Source organism: Ahaetulla prasina, chromosome 6, assembly GCF_028640845.1.
Source record: "Ahaetulla prasina isolate Xishuangbanna chromosome 6, ASM2864084v1, whole genome shotgun sequence".
In the NCBI taxonomy this organism is placed as follows: domain Eukaryota; kingdom Metazoa; phylum Chordata; class Lepidosauria; order Squamata; family Colubridae; genus Ahaetulla; species Ahaetulla prasina.
In genome coordinates this window covers 35,116,963-35,144,670 of record NC_080544.1, presented here as the reverse complement: position 1 = coordinate 35,144,670, position 27,708 = coordinate 35,116,963, and the positions used below count along the sequence as shown (strand labels likewise).

Here is a 27,708-nt window from a genome sequence, read left to right as displayed (position 1 = left end):
TTCTTTTTAATCTGTATATTTATAATACAAATTTTCAAAGCAGGAAAAGAAATCTATTGGCTTTAATTTAGGCTTTTGATACGATGATTATTTGAAGTATGCCTTAATGTCTGAATAGAGTTCTATCAGCTTTGATCAAGTACTGTTTTAAATATTATTTAAAAATTAACTATGAGAAGAGTAAGTTCTAATGTTTGGACATTACTTGGTTTATTTTAGTCAGCTTCAGTGAGATGGCTTATTCATTAGAAAAGGCATAAAGAAAAGACTGATCAGATATTTAATTTTTTAAAAATTGACATACTAATTTCATTTACATCTTGCTTCTTTAAAATCAGTTATAGAATGGGAAGTTACTGACTTATGTGGATTATTAGAATTTTAAATAATTGGACTAAGGTAATAAAGTTTCCCTCTTTTCTATAATTTAATTTTCTTTAAAGAAAGAAACAGACGCTAGTCTCCTTGTTCTCCTTTTGGTTTTCTAAATTTGTTAAATATTTAGCTTTATCAAATTTCTGCAGATTATTTTCAGTTACTGAATAATTTGACTCATCATTTTTAAAATCTAGCGTTTATGTCATATCTCCACCAGTGAATCTCAGTACATTTGCCAATTTAAAAAAATTGCCCCCTCTCGTATTTAACAGGGGAAAAAAGACATTTGGAAAAATAATTAAACCTATTCTTAAAGCTAGTTTGGCTGCATTAAGAATGCAGTGAATGACCTCTGCTGTTCTAGCTGGGTAATTTTTGAAAATAGCATATAACTTTGTTGCAATACATTTCCCTTACCCTTGACTGTTTGGGATTTTTTAATGCTTTGCTTTCACTTACAGATTATAGTGACAAAGTTTACAGAGCTCTAATTAAGGAGCATATTAACTTAAAACAAAAATATAATACTGTGTTTCCCCAGAAATAAGACAGGGTCTCATTTTCTTGGCCTTATTATTGGGGAGGGGGTCTTATTATTTTGGGCTGGAGGAGGCGACGAGCATGGGACTGGGTATCCCGTTGTCTCCGCCTCCTCCCCTCCCTGTTCTTTGCGTTGGCCAAGCAGCTGGCCGCTGCTGCCCTGACATGTCCCACCACCGCTGCCTCGTGGAGCAGGACTCTGCAAGGCTTGTTGTGCCATTGCAAACATGAACCGCAGCACCGCCGTGAGCTTCATCATACCGGCACAGCTGCCGTCATGCCGCTCGCGGCTGCACCGGTATGTTGAACCTCATGGCCAGTGCTGCCGTTCATGCGTGCAATGGCACAAGCCTTGTAGAGTCCTGCTCTGCAAGGAGGAGGTGGCAGTGAGATGAGTCTCACAAAGACTCATTTCTGACAGGTGTGGTGGGGGAGAAGCGAGATTCATGGAGCAAGATGTGGCCCCCCTCGCCGGGTATGGCAAGGCTTCTACCCCTTGCTTTGCCACCCACCCCCTTTAGAGATGCAATTTGGGGGTGGCAAGTGGGGCAGGCAAGAAGCAGGGTGTAAAAAAACACCTTCTTGCGAGTTCAATCAAACTTCTTGAACTCACAAGAAGTTTTCTTTTACAACGTGTTTCCCTGGACACAATGGCAAGGAAAGCCACAGAGCTGGAAAGGTAGGACGCGCATCTCGCACTTCAATGACAACAACAGCCTGGTTGCTTCCCTTCCCCATCTCTTTATTGAGGGCTGGCAGGTGGGGCAGGGGAGAAGTGAGATGTGTGGAGCAAGACATTGCACCCCTTGCTGTCTCTTCTCCCCCCGCTTGCCAGGCATGGCAGGGCTCCTGCCCCTTGCTTAGCCACCCACCCCCTTTAGGGATGCAATTTGGGGGTGGCAAGTGGTGCGTGCGAGAAGCGGGATGCACATCTTACCTTTCCGGCTCTGTCGCGTTCCTCGCCATTGTGTCCAGGGAAACACGTTGTAAAAAAAAAAACTTTATTGAACTTGAGAGGAGGTTTCCTTTTCCAGCATGTTTTCCAGCATGTTTCCAATAGCAAGGAATGCCACGGAACTTGAAAGGTAAGACGCGCATCCCACTTCTCGCCTACCCCACTTGCCACATGCAAATTGCATCCCTAAAGGGATAGGAGCTATGCAAGAGGCAGGAGCCCTGCTATGCCCAGTGAGGGGGGAGAGAAGAGACAGCAATGGGAGCTACATCTCGCTCCACGCGTCTCGCTTCTCCTCTGCCCCACCTGCCAGAAATGGGTCTTTGTGAGACTCATTGCACTGCTGCCGCCTTGTGAAGCAGGACTCTGCAAGGCTTGTGCTGTTTTATTTATTTATTTATTTATTTATTCGTATTTTTATACCGCCCTTCTCCGAGGACTCAGGGCGGTGTACAGCCAATAAAATGACAAAAATCCCAACAAATTTAAAATACACTATCAAATTTAAAAAACTGATTCAATTGCTGTAACTTAAAATATTAGCTAAAATTTATCAAAACTAAAACCTTGGTAAAAACCCTATTAAAACCCACTAAAACCCCCATACTAAAATCAGTCAGGCCAGCCCCACTTGGTGAAAAAAGAAAGTCGCGCTTAAAGGTCCGGAGATCAGGGAGGAGACGGAGTCCCACCGGCAGCTCATTCCATAAAGCCGGGCCCCCCACAGAGAACGCCCTTCCCCTGCAATGTTCATGTTTCACACATGAACGGCAGCACTGCCGTGAGGTTCAACATACCGCAAGTGTCAGGACGCCAGCTGTGTCGGGACAATGAAGCTCATGGTGGTGCTGCAGTTTGTGCATGCCACGGCACAACAAGCCTTGCAGAGTCCTGCTCCACAAGGCGGCAGCAGCAGGACATGTCAGGGCAGCGGTGGCCAGCCTCTCGGCCAGCACGAAAAACAGGGTGAGGAGGGCATGTCTCCCCTCCCCCCCCCTCCAGCCTCGCCTCACCTCATGTTGTTTGTATGGCAAGCAACCAGAGGAAATGGTGGGTCTGGCTGCGCATGTGTGTAAGTAGTTGTTGGGGGTCTTATTTTGGGGGGGGGGTCTTATTTTAATGCATATGCTAAAAAGCCCAATTGGGTTTATTATTTGGAGAGGACTTCATTTTGGGGAAACACAGAGTATGTATTTTCAATATCCTGTTATTTTTAGGTTAAAAACTAAATATACAATTTTAAAACTAATTATTTAAATTAGTTTTAAATACAGTATTTATAGAAACATATTTTCTGGTATGGCATTATGTAGTCTGTTGTTTGGTCTATGATCAATGGCTGACATAATAAAGATGTACTGTGTTGTAGTTAATTAAAGTGAAAAATGTGAGTCTTTATATGAATAGGAATTAATTCTTACTTGGTGCACAAGATTTAAATGAATTTATTTTATACTGTTCAATATTCAGCATTTGTATTAACAATATAACTGCAATGCATTACTCCAAGCAATTTTTTTTTTAAATTTGCATTTATATCCCGCCCTTCTCCGAAGACTCAGGGCGGCTTACACTATGCTAGCAATAGTCTTCATTCTATTTGTATATTTATATACAAAGTCAACTTATTGCCCCCAACAATCTGGGTCCTCATTTTACCTACCTTATAAAGGATGGAAGGCTGAGTCGACCTTGGGCCTGGTGGGACTAGAACCTGCAGTAATTGCAGGCAGCTGCTGTTAATAACAGACTGCATTAGCAGTCTGAGCTACAGAGGCTCTTATAATGTGATGTATGTTAATATATATGTAATGTATGTTGATATAGCAATGTTACTCATTTTATTTCTCTTCCATATGATTTATATATGGATTTAAACCATTGCTCGCTGAGAAACTGTCTGCATTTTGTTGTTGATGTTATTACAGCAATTATATCCTAAGCAGCATATACTTCAGAAAAATATACATATATAACATTAGAAGACTCTTTCTATAGAGGGGCAATTGAAAGCATCCTGTCATATTGTATTACTTTGTGGTTTGGAAGTATTACTGTTTCAGATAGAAAGGCTGTGCAGAGACTGGTGAGGACAGCAGAAAAGATTATTCAATGTTCACTTCCTTCTATTCAGGACATAACATATAAGTGCTGCTTAACCACGGTCTGCAGTATTGTCATGGACACTACACAACCTCTCCATGACCAGTTTCTTTTGTTACCTTCTGGGAGGAGGCTTCATGCTATCCAAAGCAGAACAACTAGATTCTGTAATAGCTTTGTACCATATAGTATCAACCTTACCAACACTTTTTTCTGCTATGTATTCAAAATGAACTGTGTTTAACATGTGTGTGTGTGTGTGTGTGTGTGTAGCATATGTATGTATGTGTGCATGTATGTATATGGTTATATTTTCTTTTGAGAGCAGGCATCAGAATTTAATTTTTTAATGTGCGCCAGTGTATTCACAGAAAAAAGTGACAATAAAGGTTATTTTATCTTAAGATAACTGTCCTTAGGTTTGATAGACTTGGAATACTACATTGCTTTATTTTCAATGCAGTAAGTAGTTTCCAATCATTCACTTTCTAATATATTAAAAACTGTCATACCATCCTAACAAAGTTAGCAGAACTATTTCTTTGTGCAGAAATAGGATCCATATCTGTCATAAAAACGTCCTTTTCCAATTGGCCTCCATGTTCCTGAAAGAAGAAATGGATTGTTTTTATCAATTAAAAGTAACACTAGGCTGTTTGCCCAAACAAAATATAGCATCTAAGTCACTATATTTATATTCTACCTTCTTGAAAGATATAGATTGTTGTGGTCTTAAGTAACAATTGTTTAGCATTTAGAGTAGTACTTTCTATTCATTTCATACAATTATATCTACATATTACTAGAGAAATCTAACATATTAGTACTTCAATTTATGCTGGTATATAATTAAATATACCAGCATAAATTATATATATAAATTATATATAAAAGTATTTGAAAATGTCCCACCACTTGTTAATCATATAACTCTTATGACACTTCTTAATGTGAGGATTGAATATAGAATGAATAAATAGTGTAACTAATGCATGCAAGGTGTAGGAAAAAACAAGCAAAAGGAATCTATGTTGATCCATGACGAAAACTGAATTTGTTAAAAACCTAAGCCCTAGGTCTATCGATTACAGAGTCACTTCATGGAATTTTGTTGGCATTAAATGTAATGATTTCCCATTACCTTCTTCTGTTGTTTTCCCCAATTCCCCAATCTAGTTGCTTACCTATCACTGTGATTCTTTTAAATGCTCAGCTGTGTATGTGTTGTTGCATCTGTACAAATCCATTATCAAAAACCCACGAAAGAAGCTTGGGTGTGGCTTCCAACTTCCCTTCACTGCTATAGTGTCACTGATAACCAGTCTAACACCAACTAATTTAAGCATTGGAAGAGGTGAATGTAGAACATTGTGTAAATGCACAATGTAAAATTAAACTTCAATATTTGTTCTTAAAGTAAAATACCTGAAAAATTGTGTCTGGAATTTCTTTGTCAAAGAGAGGAATTTGCTGAAAACAGTAGAAGCCCAACTGTCCTAAATTCCTAAGCTGTAACAGCCGGAAACGTTTGCAATTTTGAATATCTTCTGCAATAACAAAGTTAAAATCTTGCAGTTGTTCAAGGCGAAAGTGTTTTGAATCACTTTTCTCCTGAGACTGTGCATACTATTAGAAAATAATAAATATAAGTTGGGATAATTTTGGTAAATACAACCAATAAATATAAAAACTTTACTGCTATGAACATTGTTCACATGCTGAAGAGGAAAAAATATAATAAAATCTACAAAGATTTTGCCACTAAATAAGCATAGGAGAGCTAAATTGTTTTGAAAAAACAAAGTTATTCAGAATATAATTGACTTTTTTCTTTAAAAATTTAGATATGTATGTATGGAAACAGTAGAACTATTGCTAAATTCTATGAAAACTTTTGTTGGCAAGTCAGCATCTAAACGTAGTGTCTAACGTCTTCTACATTTTAGGATTATACTGTTTCTGTCTAGAGAACCATGTAACTATTATAGTTAACAGATATCTATACTTCAAATACATATTTATCCTTCCATTTAATTCATTTTATAGTCACCTAAGCTATGAACTATTCACTACAAGTATTTTGAGTGTCAATTCCATAAGTCATATTATATGTACAAGTCAGTGGTGGGTATCAAAAATTTTACTACCGGTTCTTTGGGTGTGACTTGGTGGGCATGGCATGGCTTGGTGGATGTGGCTTGGTGGGCGTGGTAGGGGAAGGATACTGTAAAATCCCCATTTCCTCCCAATCAGCTGAGACTCGGGAGGCAGAGAATAGATGGGGGCGAGGCGAGTCAGAATTTTTACTACCGGTTCTCCGAACTACCAAAATTTCCGCTACCGGTTCTCCAGAACTGGTCAGAACCTGCTGAAACCCATCTCTGGTACAAGTGTTTCCAAACCAGTCCTGGGTTTATTGCCATTCAATTTCAATTGGTAACTAAAATGTCATGTATTATGAGAGAAAGAAAAACTCTCCTTTTGTATCTGCTCACACTGTAAGGTTTTGTTTTGTCAAATAAACTCTACTTGTACTTTCATGTTTGAAACAAGTTGGATAAAAGGATAAAAGATAGTTCTAAACTTGGTTCTTGTAAAATTAATAAATAAGATATAGGATAATGAAGAGTTAAAAAGGAACAACATATACAAACTTTTTAGTTATCAAAAATTATTACAAAATCCTGAGTTAATTTCTTGATCAGTGTTTCTAAGTCCTTAATTTATTATTTAGAATAAAGAAGATTCTATTATATAACATTTATTACGCAGAAAACTTGAAACTTCATTACAGAAGTTTCATCATTACCATAATTAACTCAAACAAATCTGAGTAGTAAGGATCATTCGGATCAATATTTGTGTCTTTTGCCCAGTCAATTAGTTTCTGGATATCAGAATACCACCAAATTCCTGTCCCTTTTCCTGAACTGATGTTCCTTGGTACACTAAAACAAAAACAAAAAAACTTAATATGAAATAACAGTCTCATTATGATGCCACAATAGGAAAAAAGGAACTTTTGTGAAAGAATATAGACTTATTTTAACAGTTTAAAATAGTCGCTGCATATGAACTGCAAGATGCATTCCAGGACTTTAAATCATACACCTAGAGCTACTAATTTAAGGATGTAGAAACGGGCTTTAAATCATAAGAGTGTGGAAAAGACCCTTAAAAGAAGTCAATAGGGTTATATATGGGGTGAAATGCTCCTGGATTGGACTGGCTCGCACGATCCAGTAGCGATGGCAGCTGCTGGTTCGGAGGACCGGTAGCAAAAATCCCTGCCCCTGCCCGCCCCCCTGCCTCTGCTGAGCCGCACCATCAGCAGAGGTTTTTTTTTTTAACTTTTAAAAGCCGGTTTTGCTTCAGCTGAAACATGCCTTTAAAAGTAAAAAAAAAGCCTTTGAGGATCCCGCCCCTCAGCTGAGATTGGCAGAGACGTTAAACTTTAAAAAAAAAATTAAAGTCTCCTCTGGCGATCTCACCTGAGTTCCTCATCAGCAGAACCTTACTTGTACTCTTACTTGTAGAAAGCATGTTTACCTGATTACTGATGAACACATGGCTCTTTTTCCAGCCCGAAAGCAGTTTCACTTTCAGCCAGACAGAATCAATTGCTTAGTTAATCTATTTCCTCGGTGATCAACTGGCTGGCTTTGCTGGCTGAGGAACTCTGGGATTTGAAGTCCACAATAAAATAAAATAAAATAACATAACATAATAAAATAAAATATTTGTGCAGCTTTCTGAGATTTGGTGTGTTTCTGTAGTGTTTCACTCTAACTACACAAACACACAAAATCTCAGAAAGCTGTATGTGGCATTTTGTGTGTGTGTGTGAGTTGTGTGTGTGTAAAGTGTGAAAGTTGGTTTTTGAGCTTTTTGTGGCTGTGTGAAGTGTGAAGTGCAGCTGCTTTTACATTGTGTGTGAGTCAGTTGTGTCGTGTTGTGTTGTGTGTGTGTAAAGTGTGAAAGTTGGTTTTTGGTACCTCTTATTTTTTATACTTTGTTTATTATTTTTATTATTTATTGTTATTGGCCATGCCCACCCAGTCATCTGACCACCAAGCCACGCCCACCAACTAAACCACGCCCAAAGAACCAGTAGGGAAAATTTTTAGATTTCACCCCTGGTTATATAGCTGAAATGTAGGCTACTGGAAGCAAAATTGTGCTGCACTTAAAAGAATTTAAGAAAGTAATCATTTCTGTAGTGTATAAAGTACAAAGTCTATTCCTCTTAGTTTTGGGCAAGATCTAAATTTATGGATGGTTTTAGGAAAACTTTGTAGCAATAATAGCTATGACAATAAGCTGAACATATACATTGCATTGGGAATACTGGTCTGTTCTCATTCTGAGGAGAAGCTGTGATCCAGACTCTGGTATAGGTCCAAAGTGGGAAAATTTCATGTCAGGCCCAGCTTAAGGCTCAAGGACCACTGGCCCTCCAATGATGGCTATAAAGCATAAAGCAAATTAACATATGACATGCTTACAATTAGCCATCCATGATAGATTCCTAGCTAGTTATCTGGAGACCTAGCAAGATTAGTAATGCATGTCATTTATGTCCAAGATCTATGCAGTACAAAAACTCAATGCCAACATTTTCCCACTTTTCCCAGCAAACTGTGAAGTGTATTATAGAAAGTCTTCACTAACCAACCACACATTCAGTGATGGTTTGAATTTACAATGGCACTGAAAATACAGACTTACGACTTGTTCTTGAAGTCATATAATTGTAATTCAAGTGCTTGTCAAACCATGCACATTCATAATGATTGTAATGGTTCACACTTAAGGTAAAGGTAAAGGTAAAGATTCCCCTCGCACATATGTGCTAGTCATTCCTGACTCTAGGGGACAGTGCTCATCTCCATTTCAAAGCCGAAGAGACAGCATTGTCCAAAGACGTCTCCATGGTCATGTGGCCGGCATGACTAAACGCCAAAGGCGCATGGAACACTGTTACCTTCCCACCAAAGGTGGTACCTATTTTTCTACTTGCATTTTTTACATGCTTTTGAACTGCTAGATTGGCAGACATCACACTTAATGACTGCTTAATAATTGTTTAATAACAGACTTGTCAGTCCTTACTGTGGTTGGTAACTATCTGTATTTATATACATTTCATGCTTCCTCCATGCCTATTTAATTGGACTGGGTCATGAGAAGCTATGAGAAATAGCTAGGCATGGCTGTGCTAAGCATAAGCCTGCAATTTGTAACTACTTCAAACTGGAGTGCAGAAGTAACACAGATATATGCAATTAGATTAACTTCATTCTATCAGCCTGGTTTCAAGATATAATTCACATGATTACTGAGACAAAAGAAAAAATAGGTATTTCCTCAATTTATGAAAATATACAATCTATTTCTACGAAGACTTAGAATAGTGATAGTGAACCTTTTCGGCACCGAGTGCCCAAACCAGAATGTGCAGACATACGCGGGCATGTGTGCATGCCGGAAACCCGAAGACCAGTTGGCTGGCATGTGAATGCCTGTTTTTTGGCTGTTTTTTGGGCCATTTTCAGGCCATTTTTCGGGCCGTTTTCAGGCCATTTTTTGGGCACTTTTTGGGCTGTTTTCAGACCATTTTCCAGCACTCGGGCACCCACAAAGACCAGCTGGCCGGGGCACTGGAAACCAGAACAGCAGCTGGCAATGGTGCATGTGCCCACAGAGAGGGTTCTCCATGCCACCTCTGGCACGCGTGCCATAGCTTCACCATCACGGACTTAGAACATAGATTCTTTGCAAGACAAGGAAAAGAAGCATGACATGGTAGTTTGTGCATTGCATGGAAAAATAGATTGTATAGATAATTATTTACAAAAACAAACAGTGAAACTAATACATAAATATTATCACCTGTTGGAGGAAATAAATGCATGTTGAATAGTAGGAGCCAAAGGAATTCCTTTGTCATTAACTGTCCAAGATAAAGAATACATTAATTTTCCTGATGTCATAATACACAATTCTTCTGTTTGATTTTCACCAAGGAAAAAAGGAACATCTACAATATAAACATAACCAAAAAAAATATTATTGCAACACCAGACTTTCATTTCACTTTAAATGGCACATATTCATTGGTGTATGTAACTTTTAGGTGCTAACTTCTGAAACTAACAAATAGACAGCTCACTTGCTAATGACAAATCTTTGGAGCTTAAAATTAGGGCCAAATTATTCACAATAAAATGGATCTGGCTGATAAAAATAGATATATGAGCATCTGCTTTTAAATAGTACAGAAAAACAAAGACTCTTCATCTCACCAATCACAGCCTTATAGTCTATTTCCACACGTATTTGAAATATACTTCAGCTAGCAATGAAAACATGAGGACCACAAATTTACTAAGGTTTCTTCCTGGCACAAATGATTATTTAAGATATATTACTAAAAATAATGGGAATTTTAAAAAAAATCATTTCAAAAGAAGGGCTTTGAAAATAATTTTAAATAATTTTTAAAATCAATAGATGCAATTTATATAGACTTCTGTAAAGCATTCGATTCAGTGGTGCATGACAAGCTACTTCCAAAACTAAAATCTTATAGCATTTCCAGATTCCTGCATAAGTGGATAGCTGTGTTCCTATCAAACAGGCAGTAAGTAGTCAAAATAGGGAACGCCTTATCAAACCCTGCACCTGTTAACAGCGGTGTCCCCCAAGGCAGCATTTTAGGACCCACACTCTTATACTTTATATAAATGACCTTTGCGATCATATTATAAGCAACTACATTCTCTTTGCAGATGATTTAAAACTATTCAACATCACTGACAATGCTGCTACTCTAGAAAAAGACCTTGACTATGTGTCAGAATGGTCAAACAATTGACAACTCCAAATCTCAACCAACAAATGCTCTGTCTTACACATTGGGGGGGGGGGGGAAATCAGAACACAAAATACAAGCTGGACGGATACGACCTAACAGACGATCCTCACTCTGTCAAAGACCTTGGAGTACTCATCTCAAATGATCTAAGTGCCAGATCTCACTGTAACAGCATTGCTAAAAAGGCTTTAAGAGTTGTTAACATAGTCTTGCATAGCTTCTTCTCCAGTAATATTGAACTGAAAACTAGGGTGTACCAATTTTGCCAGACCAATTCTTAAATACAGCTCATCTGTCTGGAACCCGCACTTCATATTTATTATTTATTTATTTATTTATTTATTTATTTATTTATTTATTTATTTATTTATTTATTTATTTATTTATTTATTTATTTATTATATTTGTATACCGCCCATCTCCCGAAGGACTCAGGGCGGTTCACAGCCAATAAAACAACAGAAAATATATAATACATATAAAACAGCAAAAAGAATAGAAAATTAATTCAATTGATGGCCTAAAACTTTTAAATACAAATTTAAAACCCCGTTTAAAACCCCTGATTTAAAACCCAATTTAAAACTACGTTCACGCTAGTCCTGCTCTTCGAAACAGCAACGTCTTCAGCTCGCGGCGGAAGGACCTGAGGTCGGGGAGTTGACGAAGCCCCAGAGGGAGCTCGTTCCAGAGGGTAGGAGCTCCCACAGAGAAGGCCCTTCCCCTGGAGGTCGCCAGCCGACATTGTTTAGCTGACAGTATCCGAAGGAGGCCCTCTCTGTGAGAGCGCACTGGTCAGTGAGAGGCTAATGGTGGCAGTAGGCGGTCCCGTAAATATCCCGGCCCTAAGCCATGGAGCGCTTTAAAGGTGATAACAAGTACCTTGAAGTGAACCCGGAAGATCACCGGGAGCCAGTGCAGATTACGCAGGCGGGGTGTTATATGGGAGCCACAAGGAGCTCCCTCTATCACCCGCGCAGCCGCATTCTGGACCAGTTGGAGTCTCCGGGTACCCTTCAAGGGGAGCCCCATGTAGAAAGCATTACAGTAGTCCAGGCGGGATGTAACAAGGGCATGAGCAACCGTGCATAAGGAAGCCCGATCCAGAAAGGGGCGTAACTGGCGAATCAGGCGAACCTGATGAAAAGCTCCCCTGGTGACAGCCGTCATATGATCCTCTAAAGACAGCCGTGCATCCAGGAGGACGCCCTGATTGCGAGCCCTTTCCGTGGAGGCCAATAGCTCGCCCCCAATGGTCAGCAATGGAATTAGCTGATTGTACCGGGCCGCCGGCATCCACAGCCACTCGGTCTTGGTGGGATTGAGTCTGAGTCTGTTCCTCCCCATCCAGACCCATACGGCCTCCAGGCACTGGGACATCACTTCAACAGCCTCATTGGGGTGGTTAGGGGTGGAAATATAGAGCTGAGTATCATCAGCGTATAGATGACAACTCACCCCAAGACCACGGATGATCTCACCCAGCGGCTTCATATAGATGTTGAACAGAAGAGGCGAGAGAACTGACCCCTGCGGCACCCCACATAAGAGGGCCTCGGGGTCGATCTCTGTCCCCCTGTCAACACCGTCTGCGACCGGTCGGAGAGGTAGGAGGAGAACCACCGATGAACAGTGCCCCCCACTCCAAGTCCCCCGAGCCGGTGCAGCAGGATACCATGATCGATGGTATCAAAAGCCGCTGAGAGATCTAATAGGACCAGGACAGAGGAACAACCTCTGTCCCGAGCCCTCAAGAGATCAGACATTAATAACATATCAGACAATAATACAATCGAACAAGTCCAGAGATATTTCACAAGAAGAGTCCTCCACCCCTCTGCTTGTAAAAAAATATCTTATGCCACCAGACTCGAAATTTTGGGCTTAAACAACTTAGAACTTCGCTGTCTTCAGTCTGACCTAAGCATAGTACATAAAATCATCTGCTGCAGTGTCCTACCAGCCAATGAATACTTCAGCTTCAACCAAAACAATACAAGAGCACACAATAGATACAAACTCATGGTAAACCGATCCAAACTAGACTGCAGAAAATATGACTTCAGTGACAGAGTTGTCAATGCCTGGAATGCACTACCTGACTCTGTGGTTTCTTCCCCAAATCCCCAAAACTTTAACCTTAGACTGTCTACTGTAGACCTCACCCCATTCCTAAGAGGTCTTTAAGGGCCTAAGGGCATAAGGGCATAAGCACACCAGCATGCCTACAGTCTCTGTCCTAATGTTTTCTTTTATTCATATCCTTTTCATGTATATATAATTTGTAATTTACACTTGTATCTGTCATAAAATACATGCTTGATGAAAATAAAAAGAAAGAAAGAAAGAAAGAAAGAAAGAAAGAAAGAAAGAAAGAAAGAAAGAAAGAAAGAAAGAAAGAAAGAAAGAAAATAAAAAATTTAGAAAAAAAGTGCTACATTTGGAAAGGGTTACAAACACTTTTTAAAAAATGTATCTGAGCCCTAAGATATTATGCTTGTCTTCAGCCTTAGGATGTTTTCAGCAATGCCAGCCTTTCACAGAAGCTGCTTCTTCTTTTCAATTCTTCATTGCATGACATGGTTATTCTAGGAAACAGTGCAAAGCAGTGCCATCTATGTAAGAAGCCTAGAGTAATTGTGAATGAACAAGTTATTTTTACCAATAAAATAAGAAAAGGGAAAACTCAGAGGCATCTTTTTCAAAATTATACTTAATCCTTCTCTGGCTCTAAATTTAACACCAAATTTCGTTTTGTATTTAAAATTTGGAGGGGAAAAAACCACAATGAAACTGAAAATCTGCCTTGTAAAAATATACAGTGAAACAGTAAATAATTTGAAGAAATATTACTGTAGTAACTTACTGCTTCCCACTGCTCCATCTGAAGGTTTAACTTGCTGTTCACAGCTAAACTCTACTTCATCCAAAACATCCTTGCTTTTCAAAATACAGTTATTAGGAAGAGGTAAGTACACTTTGGCCAGCAACATATTTTTATTTGACTCCATAATCTACAATATAATATATAATATAAAACTGTGTCAAAGAAGAATTGAAACTAATTAACCAAAGTTAAAAAAAAAGAAAAAGCCACTATAAAAATATTTTATATAGATAACCTGTAAGGTTAATATTATAAATATATGTATCTAGATCTAAAAGGCATGAGTTGCTTCTACATAAGCAGAAATAATTTAGTATAATGAGTAAGTTTTTTGTAAGATCAAGGTACCCATTTTCTCACTGCTGAGTAGCTTTGGGTCATTTGTTCTCCCTCATTCCAACCTATGTCATGGAGTGGTGGTTGTTGTGAAGAATAAAATTAGAAAAGATTGCCATATATATTGACTTCAGTTCTCAAAAAAAAAAAAAAATAGAACAGAGAAAGCAAGCAAAATAGAATGCAATTAATAATAAATAATATCTAGGGCCAATCAGTTTTTCAGACAGAGGGCAGCATTGCATGATTTTACACTATAGTGAAGGCACAATGTTGCTATAAATACTAAAAAATTTAAAATATAAACAAAATCAATGTTTTGAAATCACGTGTTAACAAAAAAAAATGCACAGGACACAGCTACCTCATGAGAGTCTGTCCTTTTTGTGGGGGGAGGGTTATTTTTAATTTTGGAGATTCGTGGCTACTATATAAAGAGACCACAGACATTGTAATTTCAATCTACAATGCACATTTGCAAAAGAATGACTAGCCTAATCTCCTCTCACAGTCATAAATGTGAATCAGTTGTCAAGCATCCAAATGTAAATCATGTGACTATGAGGATGCTGCAACGGTCAAAAGTGTGAAAAATGGTCATAAGTAACTTTTTTCCATTGTAACTTCCAATGATCACTAAGCGAACTGTTATAAATCGAGAAATACCTGTATCTTTTCAAACATTATGGAACACACAGTAAGTTCATTCAACAAGCATGTCAACTACATGTTCATTCTGAGGTAAAATAGTTAAATATAAAAATTCCCCTCAAAATAATTGGAACAGAACAATATCCAATTAGATGAAGGTTTTGTAAAGAGAAGATTATTAGATTTCAGATGCAATATTTGTATCTGCATAGATACCTCCAGCTGAAGGGATTCAGACCAGTTTAAAATCTGAATTATAAAATGTTGTTGGAATATAACTTTAAAATCATCACGAAGAGAAAACTCAGGAGTGCAAGAGACCAATTTATTATTGTAATATGTTTTAATAAAATATTTCTCCATTTTGACCTTTTCTCTTCTGTTCTGTTCTTCACTAAAAATGAACAAATTAAAGTTAGTATTTTATTTAACCATACTGTCACACAAAAGAAACTACACATAAATCTCTGCATGAAGCATGCATTTACAGGTAGTCCTATGACCACAACTGAGCCCAAAATTTATGTTGCTAATGAGAAATTTGTTAAGTGAGCTTTGCCCCATTTTACAACTCTTCTTGCCACATTTGTTAAGAGAATCACTGCAGTTGTTAAATTAGTAACACAGTTGTTAGGTGAATCTGGCTTCCCCATTGACTTTGCTTGTCAGATGGTTGGAAAAAGGGATTATATGACCCCAGGACAGTGCAACAGTTATAAATATGAACCAGTTGTCAAGCATCTGAACGTAAATCACTTGGGGATGCTGCAACAATCATAAATGTGAAAAATGGTCATAAGTCACTTTGTTCAATGCCATTGTAACTTTGAACGGTCACTAAATGAACTATTGTAAATCAAGGACTACCAATATACATTTTCTAGATTGAATTTCTGACCATTAAAACAAAGTGTAGTATGTTAATGTTACAATATATTCCAAATAAAAATTATATTTAAGGTTTAAATTTTCAGTCTGAATTTCAACCCAATTTTGGCACAAGGACACTTTGGTCATTCCATTGGACTATCTGTACCCAGACAGAGACACAGCAATGTAATTTGATTAACATTCCTGGTTTTGATACATGTAGTCCTCAGATTATGACAGCAATTGGGACCAGGATTGCCATCACTAAGTGATGCAGTTGAAAAGTACAATGTCATGTGACTGCATCGCTTAGTAATGCAATCCTGGGCAATCCCACTTACTATTGTAATCCCAAAACATATGGATCATTAAGTGGAAAGAAGCAAGAATCCCAGGTAAAGGTGCATGGATGGGCTGCAGTGAGGGGGTGGAAAGTTGCCACAGGGAAAGACCTGGGAGGGCCAGCAAAGGCTGCAGGTGGGCAGAGAGCTTACCCTGATGGAAGAAAAAGCAGAAATGATTTATTTGAGTGACTTGCAACCTTCCCTGCCAAATTCCCCATTGACTTTGTTTATGACAAGCTGGCACGGAAGGTTGCAAATGGCGGTCAGGTGACCATGGTGTTATATTTGTTAGTTGGACATCTGAGTACCCAGATTAAAATATGTGCTGTGATGGCTTGAAATTTTAGAGATTAGAATGCAGTATTGCAGGCTATCTCTGCTGACTTCCAGCAGTTCAATTCTCACTGGCTCAAGGTTGACTCAGCCTTCTATCCTTCCGAGGTTGGTAAAATGAGGACCCAGATTGTTGGGGGCAATATGCTGACTCTGTAAATTGTTTAGAGAGGGCTGTAAAACACTATGAAATGGTATATAGATAATTGCTATTGCTATGTCCATGTTTTTCAACATTGCTGTCAATGTTGAACAGTCAGTGATCAAATGGACATAAGCCAAGGACTAGTTGAACTATTAGCCAGAGTCTTTTCTGGAGAGCTTGAATGAACTTCAGTTCAGTTGGGCTGCTCTGAGTTCTACCAGACGGTGATACCAAGAAAGACCTATTCTATAGAAGATTGCTATGTATGGTTAGGTAGCGGGAGGAAGAAGTCATTTTATTTACAGATGCCAAATGATATATCTGCAATTTTAAAAAAAATTAGCCATTGGAAAGTGAAACAAAGTGGGGAAAAATGTGGAACTCACAGTGGGCATAATTTTGCTGGTGTTATTTCTGATATAAAGGTCACATGAGGGATGAAAAATGTTTTCTTTCCTTCTCTAGGGTCTGTTAAAGTTTGAGAGCTACAAATGGAGTCCAAAGAATCCTAGAATTCAATATTAATATTTTGATTATAATCAATATTATCTCAAATAATAATATCTGCATTTGTATTGCTTTTTTTCAAATGCATTTTATAAAAATTTCTACACAGATTTACTGATCTCACAACATTTTGCTTACCTCTTTTTCATCATCTTCTGATACTTTGGCTAGATATTCATCCAATTCAGAATTACATGTTTGCCTTGAATATGAAAATTATATGAAAAATAAACATTTGGTGATAGCACATAGCCTATCCACTTCTATAAAATTCTGCGTGCCACATCATATTCTAGCAATAAAGAACTGCATTTTCCAGTAATGTTTCAAAGCCCCCAAATTCAACTCTGCGTGGCCTGTTCATAAATATAATTTAATGCAAAATAGAGAAACCTGAATCCTCCACCTTCTCCAATTTATCATTCAGTGATATTTTTAATTTTTAGTATTTTACTTGACCTTTTCCCTCCCCTGTGAGATCAAGTAGCCCAAAGCAACCCAATTATTTGGACAATTAGTTGGACTCTCCCTAATCCTTGTCCATCATCTTAAATAGCACCACTTTGGCTCTATCAGTTCCCTCAATCTTTCTACTGTGTATCTGGGAAGGGCACTTAAAATTCAGGAGTATTTGGTTAAAAGTGATTTGCTATTCCATCTAAATCAACATACTACAATTAGCATTAATTATGGCTTATAAAATTAAATTATGAAACAAGTCATGCATTTAGACTAAACCATAATAGTCAGAAACACCTTCAATATTTAGATATTATGTGAATAAAAATTAGTAGCCATTAATAGTCTGTTTCTATTGAGCTTTCCAGAGATTTCTCTTCATATCAGACCTTATTTATTTATTTATTTTATTTATTTTATTTGATTTTTATACCGCCCTTCTCCCGAAGGACTCAGGGCGGTGTACAGGCAAGATAAAACCAACAATACAAATATACACGTTAAAATACCTTTAAAAATACCTTTTAAAAAATACGTTAAAATACCTTTAAAAAAACTTATTTGAAATTAGCCTGAAGTTAAAAATTACCGTCAATTAAAACCCCATTTAAAATTGCTAAAATTCACTTTTAAAATCCAATTTAATCCAATGAAGATTTTATGTCTTCTAGGCTTCTTCTTTGTTAATTTTAAAGCTACATATTTTTCCAAGATAATTGAATATTGTTTGGATGTTGCCATTGCCATGATATTACTTTTTATAGAGAATTAATTCACAAATTCTAATTGCATTGTGATTGCCTTATACACTTACCGTTGAAATTGAATTTTTATAGTTGTACTGGTAAAGCCTTGTTGTCTGCGTAAAGTCTTCATCTGTTTCCACACTTTCAGCATATTTTGTATTAAAGAATAATCTCGTTGTTGTTCCTTGTTGTATAATATTTTAGTATTTCTTTTTTAGAATGAATATAGGGAAGAAAAAAATGACAAAATTACAGTGAGAATTCTACTTTTTTAAAGGCACTATAAAAGCTAAACATTAATTTCTCCTGTTTTGAATGCAAATACATCAAAAACCTTTTCTTATATCCTTATACAAAGTACAGGTGATCGTCATCTTACGATCACAATTGAGCCCAAAATTTATGTTGTTAAGTGAGAATTTGTTAAGTGAGTTTTCCCCCATTTCATGACATTTCTTGCCATAGTTGTTAAGTGAATCACTGCAGTTGATAAGTTAGTAGCCTGTTTGTTAAGTGAATCTGGCTTCCCCATTGAATTTGCTTATCAGACAGTCACATGGCCCTGGGACACAGCAATGGTCACAAGTATGAATCTGTTCTGTTTCCCTCCCCCCAATACTCCCAGCAAAGAGTCAGTCAGAGGCCTCCTTTTCTAATTTATTTACATAGATAAATGTCCTGGCCACGTCTACCCACGGGCCTGCCAAGTTTCTGGAGATAATGAGGAAATTATAGATAAGGCCAGAATTACTCACGAATATATTCTTCCCTCCATTGATACAGTTTGCCCGCGCAAATTCATTGCTTTGTCCAAGACAAAAAACCAGGAAGTCCCGCCTCCTATTTATAGTCTCTGCAGATGTCCATCATTCCTTGGCCTTATCCCAATGCTGTTTCTGCTGCGCGTGCCAGTCACGTCTGCGCAGTCTTGCATCACTCCAAAACTGTTCTTGGGGCGTTGCCAAACCAGAAGAAGGCTCCAGAGAATCAGGCCTTGCCGGCCCCTCCTCCTCCCTGCCAGGGAGGGAGAGGGCCCAAGAGAAGAAGGGCTTCCCAGGTCTTCTCCCTCACTTTCTGAATCATCCGAGTCCAGGAGTTCAGGTCCAGGAACCTGGGTCACAACAGAATCAGTTGCCATGCTTCTGAATATTGATGACATGACCCTGAGAATGCTGGAAAGGTGGTAACTGTGAAAAATGGTCCTAAGTCACTTTCTTCAGTGCCGTGTAATGTTGAACGGTCACTAAATAACTGTTGTAAGTTGAGGACTACCTGTATAAGTGTCTTCTTGTGAAAAGGGAGATACATCACAAAAAATAAAAGATTATCTGAGACATTTAAAAATCACTATTGTTTAATGAAGGTCTTGAATTTCCATCACACTTAAATTTTCAACATTCGAATATAGATCATGAGGTTTATTTAATATTAAAATTAATACTAGTGAGACTTCCAGGAAAGTAATGGTGGACTGATAGTGATGGCAATGGAATGAGGAGCTGGCAAAAGGATCAGCACCTCAAAATTCCGCTTTGGATAAAAGGGAAGACCTGAGGTTGCCTAGAAGCAATCCATATGGAGCCTCCTCATGAGGAAAGAGTAAAACAGTGTTCTTCAGTGATTTATAGAGCTCTGAGAGCTGAGGGAAGATCAGCTTTGCCCAAGCCATGGTTCAAAAAAAAATTTTTTTAAATAAACAGCAAAAGGAGGATTAGAATGTTGATTATGGAAAGATAGAAACAGTAAGGGGATAGATGGATTGGAAATAAGATTTTGAAATTAATTATAAGAATCCTTCCTCTGGGCTGTTTAAAATCCTATTAAAATATATGAAGAATTTGAATCTAAGTAAAAGACCTCTTCCCATGAAATATTTGGATTAGAAAAAAGCACATGAGGATACTTTGAAGACTGCATACTAGAGGCAACCAGAAGAAAAAGTTGTTGTTAACCATTTAGTCGTGTCTATGGTGACTTTATAGCCTAGTGCTCTCCATGCTACTCTGTCAAGCACAGCTTCTTTCAATTGTGTGTTCAACTTTGTATCAGATTTATTATCAAGCTAGCATGTTCTTTGCTTGCCCCTTCTTCTTTGTCCACTTCTTTGTCCTTGCATTTGTCCTTCTCCAATGAATTTGCACACACAACATGGACAAAGGAAATCAGATAGCCTTATGATTTTAGTTTCTAGTAATGTGCCTGGTTTTATACGATTTAACACCTCTCTATAGTTACTGACATCAATACAATTGAACGTGTCCAGAAATATTTTACAAGAAGAGTTCTCCATTCCTCTGAAAACAACAAAATACCTTATCCCACCAGACTTGAAATCCTAGGCTTAGAAAACTTGGAACTCCGTCGCCTTCGACAAGACCTAAGTTTAGCTCACAGAATCATCTATTGTAATGTCCTTCCTGTCAAAGACTACTTCAGCTTTAATTGCAATAATACAAGGGCAACAAATAGATTTAAACTTAATGTAAACCGCTTTAATCTAGATTGCAGAAAATACGACTTCTGCAACAGAATCATCAGTGCTTGGAATACTTTACCTGACTCTGTGGTCTCTTCCCATAATCCTAACAGCTTTAACCAAAAACTTTCTACTATTGACCTCACCCCATTCCTAAGAGGACCATAAGGGGCGTGCATAAGCGCACAAACGTGCCTACCGTTCCTGTCCTATTGTTTTTCTTTTCTTCTTCCTATATATGTTTATATGTGTATATACTATATAATCTTTTTGTATGATGTTGTGACAAAATAAATAAATAAAAAAATAAAATAAATACTGTGGCTGTCCATGGCATATTCAGTAATTTACCTAGACCACAGTTCAAAGGTGTCGATTCTTCTTTGATCTACTATTCTTAGTCCCCAACTCTCACACCTATATATTGTAGGGAAGAATATTGTCTAACTAGCCTGCTTTTTGTATTTATATCAATATCTCTGCTTTTCCGGATCTTAGTAATGGGATAAAATTAATTAATTAACCATTGCAGTGCAACCTAAGGTTATCCTGTGTTTAATTTCAAGACTAGAACTGCTGTTGTAAACAATTTTGGATCCAAGGAAGATAAATTCTCAAACAAATTCAGTTTCCTCCATGTTTTTAAACGTCTCATGACATCTGCAGCTGTTGTCATTATCTTTGTTATCCTGATGTTAAGACTCAGTCCTACTTTTTCACTTTTGTCCTTAATTTTCCAGATCATTTTTCCAGATCTTCCTTATTTTTAGCCAATAGTGTATGATTATCTGTGTACCTCAAATTATTTATGGTTCTTCCTCCAATCTTCACCCCAAAGTCAGACAGTTCCAGTTCTAATTTCTGTATAATCATTTCAGCATACAGATAGAACAAAAAAGCAGAAAAAATACATCCCTGTCTAACTTCCTTACTGATCCTGAACAAGTCTGTGTCACCATAAAGTGTTCTCACTGTTGCCTCCTGATCAGTGTAGAGCAGGGGTGTCAAACTGACAGTCCGCAAGCCAGATGCATCACACGCTGGCCACGCCCACACCCAGTTTAGTGAAGGGGGGAAAAGTTGTGATTCGTCACATGACGCAGCTGTGATGATGCGAGTTTGAAACTCTGGTGTAGAGTGACCTGATGAATCTGATTAGGTGGGCTGGGACACTAAGATCATGCAAAACTGCCCATAGCTTACTGTGTTCTATACAGTCAAAAGCTTTTCTGTAATTGATAAAACACGTATACATATTTTTTTGATATTCACATGCCTTTTCCATCATCCATCTAATATTGGCAATGTGATCTTCAGAGCTGTGCCCCTTTCTACATCAGATAACTCTTAATTGATGATATTCTGTAGCCTCTGTTTAATGATCTTTAACAAAATCTTGTTTGCAAGAGAAATCAATGAAATCATGCAACAGTTGGAGCAGTCTTAGCGACATACTAACACAAAATGGAGAAAGGTATTTTAACCCACTCATAAATTTCTCTTAAAATTGTCTGCAACTATAAAAATAGTTTTAAAAGAGGAGACAAAACAGGATACAATTGAAAATCAGGCTTTCAATTCCACAAGAATTGAATAAGCTGTTTAGGATTTGGATTTAAAAATGACAAGTTACAAGAATGATATGGAAAAAGATGTAACACTGGATTTACAAATAAAACCAGCTGTCTTATCATCAGAACAAGAGACAGCACAGTCCAGACCTGGATTGTGGGAAGAGGAAGAGATTTAGGATAACTACTCCTCAGAACAGTGATGGCTAACTTTTTGCCATCGTGTGCTAGGAGCAGCGGTGGGTGAGGGTTGCGTGCATGCCCACACCCATAATTTTATGTGTCCTGCCCCCATGCATGCGCATGTGACACCCCCCCCGCTCCTCCCACTCCTGGCAGACAATGGCACATTAGGCCCATTTTTTGCTGTCCACAGCTCCCAAAGCCTTTCTAGGAGTCTGGGGAGAGCAAAAACAGCCTTCCCCACTCCCACCCCCAGAGGCCCTCCGGAGGCCAGAAATTGCCTGTTTGCCAACTTCTGATGAGACCGGAATCTTGCAAATCTTGCAAAACAACATGTCCAATGTTTCTCAATCATCACGAGTAGACTTGATAAAAGGTTCTCATTTATACTGTATTTATTGCAAATGACCAATGTAAAATAATGACTTTCTTCTTGGAATAGGAAATTCCTTCCTGGGAACCTGTTATTATAGTCTAATGAAGTTGCTTTCATCAAATTTCTTGAAATCGCTACTATTTTGAGTGGCTACAGTAGAACCTCTGGTCACGAATGCTTCTGACCACAACCAAATCAGGTTCCGACCAAAAAATTCACAAAAGTTTTGAATCTGGTCACGAACATATATTCGAGTGGCAATCAAATCAAATTTCTCTTCACTGATTTCCCTTCCACACCATTTTTTTTTTGGTAAATGCATGTACAACCAAATCAGGTTACGATCGAAGTTATAGAACTAATTATGGAACTAACTATACAGAGGTTCTACTGTACATGCTCTCTTTGGGAATTTTGCAGGCTTTTATTATGCAATACAGTTTCAGGAATTAAAATAACAGCATGGGAGGGAGAGAGAAAATGCAATCCAAGTAATAAGTCAGCATTAGGGGGAAATGTTAAATCACTTTCATTGATACAAATAGTTGTTTAGTTACTGCATCATTTAGCAATCATTCATAGTTACAGATATGAAAAAATAAATTGCAATAATAAATAAATCTAATTCTCTCATTTATGACCTTTGCAGATCTGTAAAGCAAAGGAAAGCTGAAGTACGATTGTAAAACCTTGATGTTTCACTTAGCAACCACTTTGCTTAACAATAAAGTTGCCAGTCTCAATTGTGGTCACTAAACAAGGACTCCCTGTACTGTGTTCTATACAGTCAAAAGCTTTTCTGTAATTGATAAAACACGTATACATATTTTTTTGATATTCACATGCCTTTTCCATCATCCATCTAATATTGGCAATGTGATCTTCAGAGCTGTGCCCCTTTCTACATCAGATAACTCTTAATTGATGATATTCTGTAGCCTCTGTTTAATGATCTTTAACAAAACCTTGTTTGCAAGAGAAATCAATGAAATCATGCAACAGTTGGAGCAGTCTTAGCGACATACTAACACAGAATGGAGAAAGGTATTTTAACCCACTCATAAATTTCTCTTAAAATTGTCTGCAACTATAAAAATAGTTTTAAAAGAGGAGACAAAACCGGATACAATTGAAAATCAGGCTTTCAATTCCACAAGAATTGAATAAGCTGTTTAGGATTTGGATTTAAAAATGACAAGTTACAAGAATGATATGGAAAAAGATGTAACACTGGATTTACAAATAAAACCAGCTGTCTTATCATCAGAACAAGAGACAGCACAGTCCAGACCTGGATTGTGGGAAGAGGAAGAGATTTAGGATAACTACTCCTCAGAACAGTGATGGCTAACTTTTTGCCATTGTGTGCTAGGAGCAGCGGTGGGTGAGGGTCGCGTGCATGCCCACACCCATAATTTTATGTGTCCTGCCCCCATGCATGCGCATGTGACACCCCCCCCCGCTCCTCCCACTCCTGGCAGACAATGGCACAGTAGGCCCATTTTTTGCTGTCCACAGCTCCCAAAGCCTTTCTAGGAGTCTGGGGAGAGCAAAAACAGCCTTCCCCACTCCCACCCCCAGAGGCCCTCCGGAGGCCAGAAATTGCCTGTTTGCCAACTTCTGATGAGACCGGAATCTTGCAAATCTTGCAAAACAACATGTCCAATGTTTCTCAATCATCACGAGTAGACTTGATAAAAGGTTCTCATTTATACTGTATTTATTGCAAATGACCAATGTAAAATAATGACTTTCTTCTTGGAATAGGAAATTCCTTCCTGGGAACCTGTTATTATAGTCTAATGAAGTTGCTTTCATCAAATTTCTTGAAATCGCTACTATTTTGAGTGGCTACAGTAGAACCTCTGGTCACGAATGCTTCTGACCACAACCAAATCAGGTTCCGACCAAAAAATTCACAAAAGTTTTGAATCTGGTCACGAACATATATTCGAGTGGCAATCAAATCAAATTTTCTCTTCCGCACTGATTTCCCCTTCCACGCCATTTTTTTTTGGTAAATGCATGTACAACCAAATCAGGTTACGATCGAAGTTATAGAACTAATTATGGAACTAACTATACAGAGGTTCTACTGTACATGCTCTCTTTGGGAATTTTGCAGGCTTTTATTATGCAATACAGTTTCAGGAATTAAAATAACAGCATGGGAGGGAGAGAGAAAATGCAATCCAAGTAATAAGTCAGCATTAGGGGGAAATGTTAAATCACTTTCATTGATACAAATAGTTGTTTAGTTACTGCATCATTTAGCAATCATTCATAGTTACAGATATGAAAAAATAAATTGCAATAATAAATAAATCTAATTCTCTCATTTATGACCTTTGCAGATCTGTAAAGCAAAGGAAAGCTGAAGTACGATTGTAAAACCTTGATGTTTCACTTAGCAACCACTTTGCTTAACAATAAAGTTGCCAGTCTCAATTGTGGTCACTAAACAAGGACTCCCTGTACTGTGTTCCCAGGTATCTCCCCTTTTCCCTCCATGTACTGATTTGACCTTTTAATGACCAACCCACTTTTAATGGGAAAAACAATCAGCAACCCTTAAACTGGTTGTTTTTTCCTTTTACTAGTAACCTGTGATTTCAGATATGTCCTTACCATATTCTTCAATGCCTCTAACAATATCAGAGCTTCTAATGCAATCAAAACGTTCTTAAAAATTCAGAGAAATATTCAGAGATATGTCTGTATTGAAAGTAGCTTATACTGAACTGTATACCACAGTCAAATATCAGGAGTTCACCACAGGAAATGTTTTATATTTTGTGTTATGTGATAAAATGTTTTATGATGTGGAGCATGGTGGCTCACATATTAGAACGCTAGTCTGACAATTGGCAGGCTTGCGTTTGAGACCCTATTGCTGCTGCACAGCAGGGTGGGTTCCCGTCACTTGCTTCAACTCCTCCCAACTCAGCAGTTCTAAAGCAGTGACCACAAGCAGATACCACAGTTAAGCAGGGGGCCACGTGTGGCTTGGCACAATCAAAGTTCTCTCTCTAAATAACACATTTATTCAGTGCTGAACAAAGGTGGGTCCTCCCATAAGACTGGAAGAACCCCAAATGCATTTTGAAGGAAGCATATATAGGTGTCTTAGTTTCACTTAGTTACGTAACAGGAACACAGCTCATATTAGATAAGATACAGAAGTTACAAAAATACTTGTGCACGTATCCTGTGGTTATGATCCTATGTTCAGCTGTAAGTTTGTGGTTTCTATATTAAAGTTTCCAAAGACCCAAAGACCTATCAAGGCCTAAATTTTATTTCTGTCATTTCAACGTAAGAATCTTTAGATCAATCTTCAAAATTATCAGAACAACACTTCAACAGGCAACTTAATGGGGACATGAAAGGAGTCCCCAACTGGCTGTCCCCCAGGCAATGGTGATATCACCGGTTCATCTTTTCACCATATAAGTGCTTCTGATATGGGAAAAATGCTTTATAATGATTTTTATGTCATAAAAAGTTTTATAAAATTTGTTAACTTTCAATTCCACAAGAGTCATAGGCTGTGAATTTTAGATGTATTCTGTAAATTAGCCCATTTGAGGTGCTTTCGTTGAAAATGTTACCCCATTGCTTTGCCCATTAAAGATTACAGACGCAAGAGTTTTTAATAGTATATAGATTTCAAGCACTGCAGAAATAACAATAAAGCAAATAAAATAAATAAAACCATTAACAACAACAATAATAACACAATAACATATCTGCAGCATATTTGAAATGTTCCAGGATAACAAGATACCTTATTTGTGATCTGTAATCCTTTACAGTGTTTGTACTCAACTGGCTGGTTTTTAAATTTGTTTCTGCCAGTTTTGTTGCACTTATTAAGGCTTTTAGCTATAATAAAAATAATGTATAATTAGTTAATCATTATTAGTGAATTAGCATTAACAAGTAGAAAAAGCAGTTTGTAAAACCTATGCATATATTTATAGTGGAAAATGTCTACATTTTGCAGCCATGATGTAATAACACAAAATAATTGAATAGTCATAGACATTCTGAATAATTCCAACAGAAATATTTTTTTCATAAAAAATAAATAATCCTCAAACTTCAATGTACAACAATTAAGTAATTTAGCTTCATTCAGCTGGCTATTAAAGAACTTTGCAGTAGAGATTATTGGTCTCTCTAGAATCTTTTTTATGTTCTGGAGATTCAATTTTAGGAAATAAAAAAATTATGGCCATAAATAGCTCTCCGTATGGTAAATGGAATTTGTCATCACAGTGCTTTAAAAGAGATATCTATTATCCAGTATAAATGTTTCTATATTTGTTATAGTTGTTAAGTGAATGTGGCAGTCATAAATCAAATGCCGTGGTTTTTAAATGAATGCTGCAGTTGCTAAGTGAATCCATTGTTCGCTATGGAGCGTTTTACGAGAAACCACTGGTTTCCAGTGAAACACTGTAACTGCAAAATGTTTCAAAGGGCTGTAAATGCAGGCTGGTTTCTAAGTGCCCAAAATAAATATGTAGCATGAATGCAATTAATGCATTCAATTCAATTTTTTTAATAAAAACAGTTCAAAGGCTGGCGTGGTGGTGGGGGGGGAAACAACAATTCCCTACATATTACTAGGAAATATATTTTAGACTATTCTGAATGTTAATTTGACCTGTTAATAATAAATTTATTGTCTGATCTATATTGTAATAAATAGAGAATAGAAATATTCTCTATCTAGAAATAGAGCTCTAATCAAGTCAAAGTTTCAAAATGAATATGTACAGATATTATGACAATATATATTAAAGTTAGGGATATCTCTAGTTTTCAAATTGAGATAATCTGAAGCTATTAAACAACATCTTTTCAAACATCATTATAACTAAAATATAACAAAAGTATTCTCTTACTTTTTCAGAAACCAAGTTAGTAACATTTTGCTCTTGTCTTTTCTGAAAACATTCATAA

General features: G+C 37.5%; 1 protein-coding gene across 1 annotated transcript in view; it reads right to left on the bottom strand.

Annotated features, from left to right (window-relative positions):
* The window catches only part of CC2D2B (coiled-coil and C2 domain containing 2B), an 89,412-nt gene that overhangs the window by 46,144 nt on the left and 15,560 nt on the right, over positions 1-27,708 (bottom strand). Inside the window, exons 10-19 of the mRNA XM_058188080.1 lie at positions 26,525-26,622; positions 18,200-18,340; positions 17,065-17,128; positions 16,806-16,927; positions 14,944-15,121; positions 13,720-13,867; positions 9,869-10,016; positions 6,786-6,924; positions 5,402-5,602; positions 4,489-4,581 (exon numbers count right to left, since the gene is read on the bottom strand). Coding sequence (XP_058044063.1) covers positions 4,489-4,581; positions 5,402-5,602; positions 6,786-6,924; positions 9,869-10,016; positions 13,720-13,867; positions 14,944-15,121; positions 16,806-16,927; positions 17,065-17,128; positions 18,200-18,340; positions 26,525-26,622 — 1,332 coding nt within the window. The remainder of the gene's footprint in view (positions 1-4,488; positions 4,582-5,401; positions 5,603-6,785; positions 6,925-9,868; positions 10,017-13,719; positions 13,868-14,943; positions 15,122-16,805; positions 16,928-17,064; positions 17,129-18,199; positions 18,341-26,524; positions 26,623-27,708) is intronic.